Source organism: Clytia hemisphaerica, unplaced genomic scaffold, assembly GCF_902728285.1.
Source record: "Clytia hemisphaerica strain Z4C2 unplaced genomic scaffold, Clytia hemisphaerica genome assembly, whole genome shotgun sequence".
In the NCBI taxonomy this organism is placed as follows: Eukaryota; Metazoa; Cnidaria; class Hydrozoa; order Leptothecata; family Clytiidae; genus Clytia; species Clytia hemisphaerica.
In genome coordinates this window covers 886826-901305 of record NW_027104615.1, presented here as the reverse complement: position 1 = coordinate 901305, position 14480 = coordinate 886826, and the positions used below count along the sequence as shown (strand labels likewise).

The 14480-nt window shown below is 38.6% G+C and overlaps 1 protein-coding gene across 1 annotated transcript in view; it reads left to right on the top strand.

The window, feature by feature from the left end:
* The window catches only part of LOC136824634 (protein fantom-like), a 29474-nt gene extending 25387 nt beyond the window's left edge, over window positions 1-4087 (top strand). Inside the window, exon 38 of the mRNA XM_067080623.1 lies at window positions 3388-4087. Coding sequence (XP_066936724.1) covers window positions 3388-3488 — 101 coding nt within the window. The 3' untranslated portion in view covers window positions 3489-4087. The remainder of the gene's footprint in view (window positions 1-3387) is intronic.
* Window positions 4088-14480: the final 10393 nt, after the last annotated feature.

Sequence of the window (14480 nt, the reverse complement as noted above, 5' to 3'; positions counted from 1 at the left end):
CACCCCTATTTGCATTTAGTACCCTGAAGTACTAAGCGCATCTGACTACCGGAAGGTTGACACCACCCCTATTCGCACCTAGTATCTCGCAGTACTAAGTGCATTTGACTATTGACAGGTTGGTACCACCCCCTATTCTGCCTGGTTTAATGGTTTTGAGTGGCCGGCACTCAGGGTAATCACTATTTGAAATCTGTCAGTACCCTAGGCAGCCCTGTGGTTAACACTAACCTTGGTGATTTTTCTCTATTTGATTTATTATAATAAGCACAAATCCCAACATATTATACAAAGCTACAAAGCTCAACATGTAAAGTAAAGTCTGCCCAGGTCTAAAGTCCCAGAAATAAAACATCACTTTTGCATTGTTTGACCAAGTTGACAAAAGACTTGAAGCAAAGCTAAAGAAGAAATTTCAGTGTTGTGGAAATTAATAAAAACAAAAATCTGGCTGACAAGCACAGCTAACAAAACGTAAATCATAATGACGTAATTTAGTAGCGGCACACAATTTCAAAGCAAGAAACCTTATTGGATTTAGATTCAAGCTTATGGTAAGTCTTGAGAGTGAAACAATTAAAGCTCCTACATTGAAAAAGGCTATTGATATGGATAAGTAAAATGTAAGTGACCAACAAGTATTTTTCTCATGATATATTTCGAGAACTATTTCTCATCTTCAGATATTTACTCTAAAACAAAATATAAAAACAGTTTAAAAAAACAGTAAAATTCATACAAGTTAAAAACATTCATTCCGTAAAAACCTTTTCCACAATCAACAAAAACGTAATGCCTACAAGTAAGAGAAATCAAAAATTCCAAATCATTAAAGCGAAACGAAAAAATTAAAAAGCTATCTAAGAACAATTAAATTTTTACGACCAGTGTCCGACTTTTATATTCATCTTTAGTATTTAATTCAGGCTTGAGGTCTTTGATCAATAGTGCCTCAAGGGTCATTAAATGCTGTTCATTTTTTGATGACGTTGCAATTATTGAGAAATTCTCAATAGTAAGCTCTCTATTGCATTCCAGAAAGTGTTTTCCCACTGGGCTTCTTTTATGTTCTTTGAAGCGTGTAGTTAAATGCCGGACGGTTTGTCCAACATAGCGCGAGTGACATCGCGGACACGAAATGAGGTAAACTACGTTGCTGCGAAGGGGTTTGTCAATTTGAGGCTTCAGTGATGGTAAGATAGTTTTCAACTTTCTGGTAGTGTACACAATTTTACAAGGAACTTCTAGTCGTAAAAGCGAAGTTTCAATTTTTTCTGACGGTTTTCCGCGATATTGAAGAAAGAACTTTTTCCGATCTGACTCATCCTTCTCCTTTTCGGGTTTGACTATTATTGAATTTAAGACTTTTTTAATGAGCGGTTCGAAAAATGTCTCAGGATACTGATTGTTTAAAAGAATAAGTTTTGCTTTTCCCAAACTGTCATGAAAAGCTTTCCATGTACTACATGCTCTAAAGATGCGATGAATCATACCGGAGATGGCTGATCTTTTGTATCTCATTGGCGCCAAGGCAAGAAAGTTCATCATCAAGCCTGTATCCGTAGCTTTAGTATACCAAGTGGATGAGAGTTTGCACCCTTCACGGTGGATCAACATGTCGAGGAATGGAATGTTACCATTGTGTTCACGTTCAACCGTAAATTTTAATGAAATATTCAAAGAGTTAATATTTTCGAGCTTTATGGGGGCACTGTTTTTCTCAATGTCCATAAGGATATCATCAACGTACCGTTCATAGATGACTGCTTCCCCCTTGATTGTCGGGTCATATTTGCTAAGCCAACCGTTAGCCAGCATCGGAGCGGGCGGGCTACCCATTGCTAACCCATTCGTTTGTTGGTAATAGCCATCGTGGGTGAGCATCAAAACGTCACAATTGCAAATTTGAAGCATTTCTCTAAATGTTTCCTTATCTACAGGAGGTTTCGCGTATCTACCTGAGTAAAGTAGATCGGTACAATCATCGATGGCTTCATTAACAGGAACATTGGTATAAAGAGATACAATATCAAAGCTGACGATTTCATGACCATCGGGCAGATCGATTTCACCGAGACGAGAAGAAATGCTCTCAGACGATGTGTTGATGTTGCATTCTGGAACCACTGAAAGCCAATCCGCTGTCTTTTTGGCAATCTTATAATATGCTGAACCAGGCATCGATAAAACTGGACGGAAAGGAATATCGTTCTTGTGTACTTTAGCCAAACCATACAATCTTGGTGGTTGGCTACCTGTCGGTCTCAGTTTATTGTGTAGTTCGGCGTTGATTTTCTTATTTTCCAACAGATCGTTCAGGAAATTTTGCATTCTTTCGTGGTGGTTCCCACTTTTTGAATTGGGGTAGGTTGATAATGGCATCTAATTTAGAGTTATACTGTTCAACTTTCATGATTTGGTCCAAGTGAAAGCGTTTCCATGACGAATTTTGGAGGGTCCTTCTCCAGGTTGTAGCAAATGACAGTGTTTTTCACGTTGAAAAGAGGGCGTTCTTGTTCAAGCGAAAGGTTTTGTAGTTTTTTACCATGTTTGGATTTAAGATTTCGGCGTTCTGTTTGCATTACGTATCGTAGGTGTAGAATAATCGAAGGTATACATTCACGGGGTAGATTTTGTTTCAAATTTGAACGAATTGTAGCTACTTTCTCACGCGTCGATGTATGATCTTTGTTAGCCTTGATCAATTCCTTTCTCAAAAGTCTAATTTGAAATTCGTGAACTGATCGGTCATCAAAGAAGCCATTTTCAGGAATACGAAATTTTAAAAACCGTGGAATAATATTTGCTTTAAGACAATTCTGTAGGAATTTAATAGGAAACTGTGGCTCTCTGCTTTACGTAAGATCTTGAGATACTTCAGGAACCATTTCCAACAGCCATTTCGTTGCAATTTGTCTCTTAGCAATGTATAAGGTTCAAACATTGTGGCATCAATTTTTAGTAAAATGTAAGTGACCAACAAGTATTTTTCTCATGATAGGATATGGATAAGACCAGTCTTTTTTGGCAGTTAGTACCCTAGAAGTACCATTTGATTGAGTTGAAATTTATTTCACACCACCCTATACAGCAGTTAGTACCCACAAGGTACTAACTGCAAATTCCAAAAATGAAATATGACCCACCACGGTACTAACCATCATGATGTCTGGTACCAAATGCATGACCCCCCCCCCTGCTGGCACTGCAGTTTAAAAGAGGTTTCCTGTTTCAAATTCTGCAGAAATTGCTTTTTCGGGCTGGCAAAAGAAATGTACTTTGATCAATGTCTACTTTACAACCATCAGTTTCTGTCATAAAAATGAAAATTATCTGTACCGTACCTGAAGAAATGTTTTCTAAACCTTTTTATTTCATCTCTTTCAGTGTATGATTTGGTGAGCGATGGAGACGATAGCGGTGACGTCATTGGAAGTTTGACCGTAACTGTTCAAGCTCTCGATGCTATTCAAAGTCTGTATGAATGATTATTGGCTGGGTTTGTGAATGAATGAACGAACGAATCAATAGGCTGTTAAAAAATAGCGAAAACTATAAACTATCACTTAAAACAATTATTCACGCAAATAGCATAGCTATCGATAAAAAGCATCAAATCGTGACCCAAATTGATTTAAAAAGTTTTTTAGAACCATTTCCGGATTTTCAACCATTGTTTCAAAGTAAAGAAAGCGTTTTTGAACATCATATCTAACGCCTACAAAATAATGATTTCGAACAAACCTCAACCAAATCTCAATTATGATTCAATTTTTCCCAAGTAGCATATAACAGAAACACATATCCATCTTGAGGAAATTACCACGGTTAAAATCTTTCTGTTCACAGTTGTACCAAGGACACCCTCTATGAATCTGAAGGTACAACTTATTTGATATTTGGGATGCTTTTATAACAGGATAATATTAATTTGAATTTTAACGTTTGTAAATACAGTCAAATACATATTATTATTACATTAGGGTAAGTTATTTTTTATGGTAGAATCCATATGTATAAAATTTTCGAGGCTTTTTAAATTATTAATATATTTTAATCATCGAAGAAGTGCAACATCTGAACCTCGGTTTCAATCGAAATCTTAAATCCTTTTTCGTAGGTTCGACAGTTTTTATAACTACGACTGCATTATCCTATCGCAAATAAGGCTTCATTAATATAAAATCCTGTGATCTCTTCGAAAAATCAAGGAAAGTCTCTCCTGTTTTTTTTCTACAGGTAATTTTTAATTACGACATAGTTGTGTCGGGTTAGGACTGGGTTCGATTTCCACTCGGCGTGTGATTCGCTCGGCCGGTTAATGTGCCTTCGTCCGTTAATGTACATTAAACTAACCCAGTATATAAAACGAGGAGAATTGCGTACCTTACTTTGATTACAGTAGACTTTCACTAATTCGAACGAAATTTCAGCCACGGTCAGTTTTCCTTAGGAAACTCTAATGAAACACTTTCTACTATTCGAACTTCTGTAATTCGAAAAAAATGTCATTCACCTTTAAACAAATTCGAATTTCAAATAGGGCTAGTTAGGGCTTGAACTCATTCGAATGGCATTGAAAATTTATTGATTATCGAAAAATTACAGCGTTTTTTTCGATATTTGATGATAATCTCCAGAATACACTACTTAGTGTGGTGCCGCCACATGGATTGCTTTATGAATACAAATCGATCAAATATTAATCAATTTTTCTCCTTGATAAATATTACAGATGCCTGAAACCAATTTTGGCACTTTTTACTCTCGGGTACCTAATAAGCATCCCTCGCTAATTAATTCTTATTCCAACACGCCCCCCCCCAAACTTATTAATTTTTGGGAAAATATTTTTAAAAGTGTCCTCTTTTGCCCTAATTCTACTATATTAGCCTCTTTCGCGACTTTCTATTATTCAAATCTCTCTGTAATCCGAATAAATTATTTTGTCGATTTTTATCGCATAACTTTGAGTGTAATGATACGGAGAAGGAGAAATATTTTGCAACTTTTTTCCGAGATTTTTCCGTAATATATTTTCCGAGGTTAAAACCCTTTAAGACTTTGCGTCCCCGATGAGTGTCCCCAGAATTGACAAAATGACCCAAAAATTAAGTTTCTCCAATTTCGATGAAACTTTCCAGTTTTATCCAATTTTTCATGTAGAACATGAATATGAAACTTAAAATTCTTCAAAAGTCCTCTGAAATACCCTCAAAAAGGGGGTTTTGGGCCCAATTCTAGGCTTTTGCTTTGGGGCAAAAAATTAATGACCCAAAAATGAAGTTTCTCCAATTTCGACGAAACTTTCCACTTTTATCCATTTTTTTATGTAGAATACGAAAATTTTTCCAGAAAAGGAAAATTAGATGGATTTTCAGAAAAACAGTCCGTGAAAGCAGCCGACGAGGCGACCTTTTTTTCCGATGTGTTCTGAGAGCCTATTTTAGCTAGAAATTTTGATTTGTTCTGATCAGACTTCGAAAATCAATCAGCTAAAAATAATGTGTTCTGGCGAGACATGGGGATAATTAAGTTCATCTAACGTGTTCTTGTTGTCTAAGTAACCCTGGAAAGATATGTAACATAATTTGATTGAACAGAGAAGTATGAAATAATATTGATGAAAATGATAGTTAAATTCCTATCACACATAAAAAACAACTTTACAACAATACCAGTTCATAGTCATATATCAATCATATATTCCGTATATATACTATACTAATAATACACTAATGAAAAGTAATCGAAACTTTTCAAACAATAAATCATTTGTAAGGAAAATGCACCAAAAGTAACAGTTATGAAAATCAACTACAAGTTATGTATTTAGAAATTATATACAGAAGTGTATGATAGAAAATCGTTGTATAAACCGATGATACAGAGAATCTCAATCTTTGTCAAATGAAAACACTCTCATACGCGTTTTTTGACGCCAATAGTGCACTTTGGCTTGAGCATAGACCAATATCGTGCTAAACCAAAAATCTTACCCTGATATTCTCATAGAATCTATTCCTTTAAAACCAAAAGGTGAAGAGAAACGATAAACTACTTTAAAAGCTTAGAGATTTCTATTGTAACACACTCGAAACAATCCCACAATGCATCGCTTTTTTAGAAAAATAAAAAACTCCGATTAACGAAATAGGATTCTCAATATCAAATTCAAACGTCATCTTGAGACTGGCTGCTCGCAACATCAAATTCTCGCTTTTTGTGGTATTCATTCCAACAACCTCGTTGATTAAATGAGCAAAGAGCAAGTGGTTCGTTCGGTTGTGAGCACTTGTCACATTTTGTGCGGGTTTTTGCTACGCAAATCCGGCAGCGCAATCTTTGCTCTTTATTTGGAGCGTCGTCTTTTGTGAGCTTAGCTTCTGAATGTCGACCTTGAATATGAATTAGTGTGATTGTTTAAATATTCACTTTTTCTAAATAATGTGACATGATCACACTGAAACACTATTTGACAAGCTAAACAGATCCAAAATAGAGTTTAAAAATCTAAAAAGTAATTACGTGACTGTAGTTAAAACAAGCAAGAGGGAAAGATAAAACCTTTAACGCTTTTCAGGAATTTAGGAGAAACTAATTTTTTATGACTTTTACCTTTACGAGGTGATAACACGCTCATTTCAACTTTTCTTCTTTTTGAGACATTTACAAAAAGCCCAGAATTGGGCCCAAAACCCCCAATTTTACCCTTTAAAAGACCCAAATACACAAAAAACAATATTGCCATTCAATTCTACACCATTCAATTGTGTTATATTCGTAGTTTCATTAGAATTGGACGACATCGACTTTTTTTGCTTTTTTGCCCTGGGGACACTCATCGGGGACGCAAAGTCTTAAAGGGTTAATATAACTAGTAGTAGTACGTAGTGGCAAGTAGTGGATACCAGCAACCTGCCTAAGGCATCCCTTGGGTCCTAATTTGCTGCCAAGTTATTCTGATGCAAGGGGGTTGCTTGAAAATCTCCTTCAATCTTCAAACTATACATAGAGCTTTAGGGTGTGGTAGGCAGGGCGGGTACATAATTAGTCGGGGAAAAATTTCGTCTCCTAGGAGGAGGCATTTTCGTCACTTCTCCCCGACCAAAATTTCAAATTCGTGACTTTTCCCCGACCAAATTTACAATTTAGTCACTTCCACCCGACTAAATTGTCCAAATGAAATGGTTTCCTTCACTAGCTCGGAAAATAGATCTTGTAAATTTCGACGTTTCAGGAGCAGCCACCGGCGGACTTTTTCCAAAAGTCTGTACTATTTTTCCAGGAGAGCAAATTTTAGGAGAATATCCAGGAGCCTTTTGCTTAGCGAACACACAAGAAAATCCAGGAGGAAGTGAATTTTATTACGAGGACAGATACCTTTTTTACAAAATCTCTGTTCAGAAAATCCAGGAGCGTTTGAAAATAAAACACATCAAATTTTCCAGCAGACACCCTGTTAAAAAATCCAGGAGTAAAAATGCAAAATAACACATCAAATTTTCCAGGAGCCAAAAAAACTAGGAAAATCTGCTACAACTTTTTTTATGCAACAAACGCGTGGCTTGGGGCACTAAGGCAAAATCGAGTACGGTACGGGACATTCCGCCCGTTCAGGACACCACTTTACGTCCGAATTGTCTGACAAGGGTCTTATAATCGTCGAAGTTAAAATTTACTCTGATAGGGTCGGTTCTTTGAAAATTTTCGTCTCTGACAGGGTACAATGGCAGAATTAATTCTTTCCAAGACGAACCTACTGCTGACAAGGGCCCATTCAAGGTCAGTGCCCCCGCCCCCCTGGGTATAATGTCCTGGGCGTGAAGGAATGTTTAATTTTCCAAGCTCTCGGAGTGAATCAAACTACACTATGGATGAAATTTGAAATGAAAGTCGTCCTTTTATGTCGCCGGTCTATTCATGATATGCACCACTGCAATGTCTTCTAACATTACATCACGGACCCAATAGTTGATTGGTTCTAAGTGACGTAAAATCAGTCAATACGTCACTTTCAACCAATCAGCTGTTGGCTCCGTGGAAGACATTGCAATATGGTGCATATCATGGATTGTTAAAACAACGCGTGATTGGTTATCACTCAAATATATGAAGGGGGGTTTTCGACTTATAATGCCGGTCCGAACTAGTCGCCGACTTTTAAAGGTTGTCGTGGGTCGGGGCGGCGCCCTTCGAAAGTCGCCGTCGGACCAGGAGGTCGTTGAGAGCCTCTTTTATTTTATTCGTCTTCAATTTAATCTAATTAATTAGATCTGGTCTTTAGAACATAATTGTGGATCTGTCATCAACGAGAGTCGTCGTTGGTCCGCTAAAATATGATTGATTTCTAAGTCTTACAGGTCTTTGATCGCTAAATTAAGTCTTGGATGGCTAAATGCTTCCGCGCGGCAAAATAGGTAGGTCTTGGATAGGTAAATTTTGTGCTAAAAAAATTTTGGGATCACTTCCGGAAAAAAATTGCTCCACCGACCCTCAAGAGTCGTCGGCTGAAAAATAGTGATGCGAGTGTTTTTCAGATGCTAAATTAAATGATAATTCTGAGAAACTACGAGACAAGACGAAAATGGGCATACAGAAACTGTCAGTATTGAAGAAACCGAGAAAACCAAACAAAGAAACTTTTGTGACCGACAAAATATCGTGCAATCTTCATTCAAACCGCTAGCCTAAAACGGGGATAAACTAGCTTGGACAACCCACAACCAAAATACTCTAAAATGAAACATCCCCCTTTTTAACCCAGCGACTCTCGGGGGACGGCGAACAAACGACGACTCTCGAAGGACGGCTCGCCAATATTTGAACGACTAGATTAATTAGTTAGAATTAAATTGAGGACGAATAAAATGAAAGGGAGGCTCCCACGATATTCCTCCCGACGACGACTCTCGAAGGGCGCTACTCCGATCCACGACAACCTTCGAAATTTTCTAACTTTAAGTGGCAGAAACAGGAGAGGTGTAGAATAAAAAACATGGATAGTTCCTTTTGAGATGAGTTTAAAGTTTTGAGCTTGAGACAAAAAAAAATTTAGTCATGATTTTATCATATATTTATTTTATAATCATATCCTAGTACGTTTTCCTTGAGTGTGGCTTCTTTTTCTTGGGGGCTGTAAACCAAAGTTTCGCACCCAGAAGCCGATGGCTGCATCGGAAGTATCATTTTGTTGGTGCTCATTGACCTGCATCAGAAACTCTTTGTAAGCTTTTTCTAAAAAAAGGGAAAACATTTAGTGGCACGAGGTCCCAGATACAAAAATACGTTCAAAAAGTTTTTCGTTGAGAAGTGAAAAGCGTTTTCAAAGTAAACGAAAAATTTCGTTTCTTATCACATGATCTTTTATGGCCAATTAGAAGAGGCCAAATGCTCGCTGAGTCTCGCCGTCTTCTGCGTTCATTTTATAAACGTACGCTTCCATGGCCAGCCTGAAGCCTGTAATCAAGCCTTCAGCCCTACCACAGTGCCACTTGTCGATTTCCTCCGCAGTAAAAATTATCAACTAAATCAGCCAACAGCCACCGCTAGAATTCATCTGATCAAATTTATGGGAGACCCTACCTTACAAATTCACTACGATTGCTCTAAAAGCCGATCACCTGAATTTGCATGATTGGAGCCTGATTTTGAGATAATTTTGTACCACACAAGAAATCACAAGGGGAGAGGCCATGGCCAGCCTGAAGCCTCTAAACAAGCCTTCAGCCCTACCACTGTGCCACTTGTCCATTTCCTCCGCAGTAAAAATTATTAACTAAATCGGCCAACAGCCAACGCTAGAATTCATTCTGATCAACTTTATATGAGACCCTACCTTACAAATTCACTACGATTGCTCTAAAAGGTGATCACCTGAATTTGCATGATTGGAACCTGATTTTGAGATAATTTTGTACCACACAAGAAATCACAAGGGGAGAGGCCATGGCCAGCCTGAAGCCTCTAAACAAGCCTTCAGCCCTACCACTGTGCCACTTGTCGATTTCCTCCGCAGTAAAAATTATCAACTAAATCAGCCAACAGCCAACGCTAGAATTCATTCTGATCAACTTTATATGAGACCCTACCTTACAAATTCACTACGATTGCTCTAAAAGCTGATCACCTGAATTTGCATGATTGGAGCCTGATTTTGAGATAATTTTGTACCACACAAGAAATCACAAGGGGAGAGGCCATGGCCAGCCTGAAGCCTGTAAACAAGCCTTCAGCCCTACCACTGTGCCACTTGTCGATTTCCTCCGCAGTAAAAATTATCAACTAAATCAGCCAACAGCCAACGCTAGAATTCATTCTGATCAACTTTATATGAGACCCTACCTTACAAATTCACTACGATTGCTCTAAAAGCTGATCACCTGAATTTGCATGATTGGAGCCTGATTTTGAGATAATTTTGTACCACACAAGAAATCACAAGGGGAGAGGCCATGGCCAGCCTGAAGCCTGTAAACAAGCCTTCAGCCCTACCACAGTGCCACTTGTCGATTTCCTCTGCAGTAAAAATTATCAACTAAATCAGCCAACAGCCAACGCTAGAATTCATCTGATCAACTTTATATGAGACCCTACCTTACAAATTCACTACGATTGCTCTAAAAGCTGATCACCTGAATTTGCATGATTGGAGCCTGATTTTGAGATAATTTTGTACCACACAAGAAATCACAAGGGGAGAGGCCATGGCCAGCCTGAAGCCTGTAAACAAGCCTTCAGCCCTACCACTGTGCCACTTGTCGATTTCCTCCGCAGTAAAAATTATCAACTAAATCAGCCAACAGCCAACGCTAGAATTCATCTGATCAACTTTATATGAGACCCTACCTTACAAATTCACTACGATTGCTCTAAAAGCTGATCACCTGAATTTGCATGATTGGAGCCTGATTTTGAGATAATTTTGTACCACAAAAGAAATCACAAGGGGAGAGGCCATGGCCAGCCTGAAGCCTGTAAACAAGCCTTCAGCCCTACCACAGTGCCACTTGTCGATTTCCTTTCCTCCGCAGTAAAAATTATCAACTAAATCAGCCAACAGCCAACGCTAGAATTCATCTGATCAACTTTATGCGAGACCCTACCTTACAAATGCACTACGATTGTTCTAAAAGCCGATCACCTGAATTTGCATGATTGGAGCCTGATTTTGAGATAATTTTGTACCACACAAGAAATCACAAGGGGAGAGGCCATGGCCAGCCTGAAGCCTCTAAACAAGCCTTCAGCCCTACCACTGTGCCACTTGTCGATTTCCTCCGCAGTAAAAATTATCAACTAAATCAGCCAACAGCCAACGCTAGAATTCATTCTGATCAATTTTATATGAGACCCTACCTTACAAATTCACTACGATTGCTCTAAAAGCTGATCACCTGAATTTGCATGATTGGAGCCTGATTTTGAGATAATTTTGTACCACACAAGAAATCACAAGGGGAGAGGCCATGGCCAGCCTGAAGCCTGTAAACAAGCCTTCAGCCCTACCACAGTGCCACTTGTCGATTTCCTCCGCAGTAAAAATTATCAACTAAATCAGCCAACAGCCAACGCTAGAATTCATCTGATCAACTTTATATGAGACCCTACCTTACAAATTCACTACGATTGCTCTAAAAGCTGATCACCTGAATTTGCATGATTGGAGCCTGATTTTGAGATAATTTTGTACCACACAAGAAATCACAAGGGGAGAGGCCATGGCCAGCCTGAAGCCTGTAAACAAGCCTTCAGCCCTACCACAGTGCCACTTGTCGATTTCCTCCGCAGTAAAAATTATCAACTAAATCAGCCAACAGCCAACGCTAGAATTCATCTGATCAACTTTATGCGAGACCCTACCTTACAAATGCACTACGATTGTTCTAAAACCCGATCACCTGAATTTGCATGATTGGAGCCTGATTTTGAGATAATTTTGTACCACACAAGAAATCACAAGGGGAGAGGCCATGGCCAGCCTGAAGCCTCTAAACAAGCCTTCAGCCCTACCACTGTGCCACTTGTCGATTTCCTCCGCAGTAAAAATTATCAACTAAATCAGCCAACAGCCAACGCTAGAATTCATTCTGATCAATTTTATATGAGACCCTACCTTACAAATTCACTACGATTGCTCTAAAAGCTGATCACCTGAATTTGTATGATTGGAGCCAGATTTTGAGATAATTTTGTACCACACAAGAAATCACAAGGGGAGAGGCCATGGCCAGCCTGAAGCCTGTAAACAAGCCTTCAGCCCTACCACAGTGCCACTTGTCGATTTCCTCCGCAGTAAAAATTATCAACTAAATCAGCCAACAGCCAACGCTAGAATTCATCTGATCAACTTTATATGAGACCCTACCTTACAAATTCACTACGATTGCTCTAAAAGCTGATCACCTGAATTTGCATGATTGGAGCCTGATTTTGAGATAATTTTGTACCACACAAGAAATCACAAGGGGAGAGGCCATGGCCAGCCTGAAGCCTGTAAACAAGCCTTCAGCCCTACCACAGTGCCACTTGTCGATTTCCTCCGCAGTAAAAATTATCAACTAAATCAGCCAACAGCCACACTAGAATTCATCTGATCAACTTTATGCGAGACCCTACCTTACAAATGCACTACGATTGCTCTAAAAGCCGATCACCTGAATTTGCATGATTGGAACCTGATTTTGAGATAATTTTGTACCACACAAGAAATCACAAGACAAGGGGAGAGGCCATGGCCAGCCTGAAGCCTGTAAACAAGCCTTCAGCCCTACCACAGTGCCACTTGTCGATTTCCTCCGCAGTAAAAATTATCAACTAAATCAGCCAACAGCCAACGCTAGAATTCATCTGATCAACTTTATGCGAGACCCTACCTTACAAATGCACTACGATTGTTCTAAAAGCCGATCAGCTGAATTTGCATGATTGGAGGCTGATTTTGAGATAATTTTGTACCACACAAGAAATCACAAGGGGAGAGGCCATGGCCAGCCTGAAGCCTGTAAACAAGCCTTCAGCCCTACCACTGTGCCACTTGTCGATTTCCTCTGCAGTAAAAATTATCAACTAAATCAGCCAACACCCAACGTTAGAATTCTTCTGATCAACTTGATGAGGCTCTACCTTACAAATGCTTTAAGCTACAGAAGCTATGCAATTAATGTTTGGATTTCTAGAAAGCTTACCCATTCCATTGTCAACTGAAAGTAATTGTTTCGTGGAATAATAATTGGCAATCAAATTACGAGATTAGAGATCTTTTTACCTAAGTCTATACTAGACATAGGACTGGGTGCTGCTTAAAAAACTTTTAATATTTAGGGGAACCTATTTTTTTGCTTGGGACCTAGACCTGGGCTGGACCCACCAAAAACAAGCAAGCAATTGTGAAAAAGTTAACAATACCTCATGAAGAAGGATCCTTTTTTTCTTCTTTAAAAAACTCAACTTCATATTGGTAATCTGCCAAAAGTCCAGTCAAAAATAATGGATGAGATGTCAGGATATTTCAAACTTCTTCACGAAGAGAGAAAACGTGCGCTTTGTTGACCAACCAAATGGACTGGGACTGAGTTCTTTATCTTCGGTAGCCGTAATATTTGAGCTAGCCTAGCTACCGTGCATGTCCCGCCCGGCCCATACTGCGATAATGAACGAACTTATCTGATATTCCGATGGCGTATTGGCGGCCGCCCACGCTAAAGCTCTAAAGGAGCGGGCCAATATACCATCGGAGAGAAATAGTAGTCGTCCATTGATGTGCCGACATAAGTTTAGCCCTCATTTTCGGGGCCGCGCTGAACGCTCAAAAATTGTTTTTTGAGATCTGGCGCCTCAAAAAGACCGTCAAATCACTGTCGTTAGTTACCACGTCATGAGTATGTCGGCAAAAATTACAAACAACATGGCTGATGTAATTTTCAAAAATGTGTGCTGTATGGTTGTTTTTGGTTTCTTTTGATGGATTTTTTGTAGTTTAACTGTACTTATCACTCCCTGAATATTAGTTTTAGTATTAGTGAGAGCTACAATGTTCTTCGTGTGCACAGACTTGTTAAAAGCAAAGTAACTTTTTAAAATGATCAATTAGGTCTATAAGATCACAAAAACGAGTGGTGAGAAAAATTTTGACCATTTTGCTGGTCCCCATGTGACGTCATCACTTTTGCTGGGGCTTGAAAATGAAAGTGAAAATTAGAAGCTCATATATGGCTCAAATGAAAGATATTTATACAAGGATTCCAAAAAGTATCACAACATATACCTGAAAATCAATATTTGAGAAGCTTTAAAGGAAAAATAGCTCAAAAAATGACGTCATCGATGACGTCATCGGCAATTAAAAAATCGTCGAAATCGAAAATTTTTTATTTCATTTGAAAGAGGACCTAATTGGGAACAAAAAATATTACTACGGAAAACCTTGAATTTCACTTGATAGGAAATTATTCTGTGAAATGCATTTGACTTGACACTCA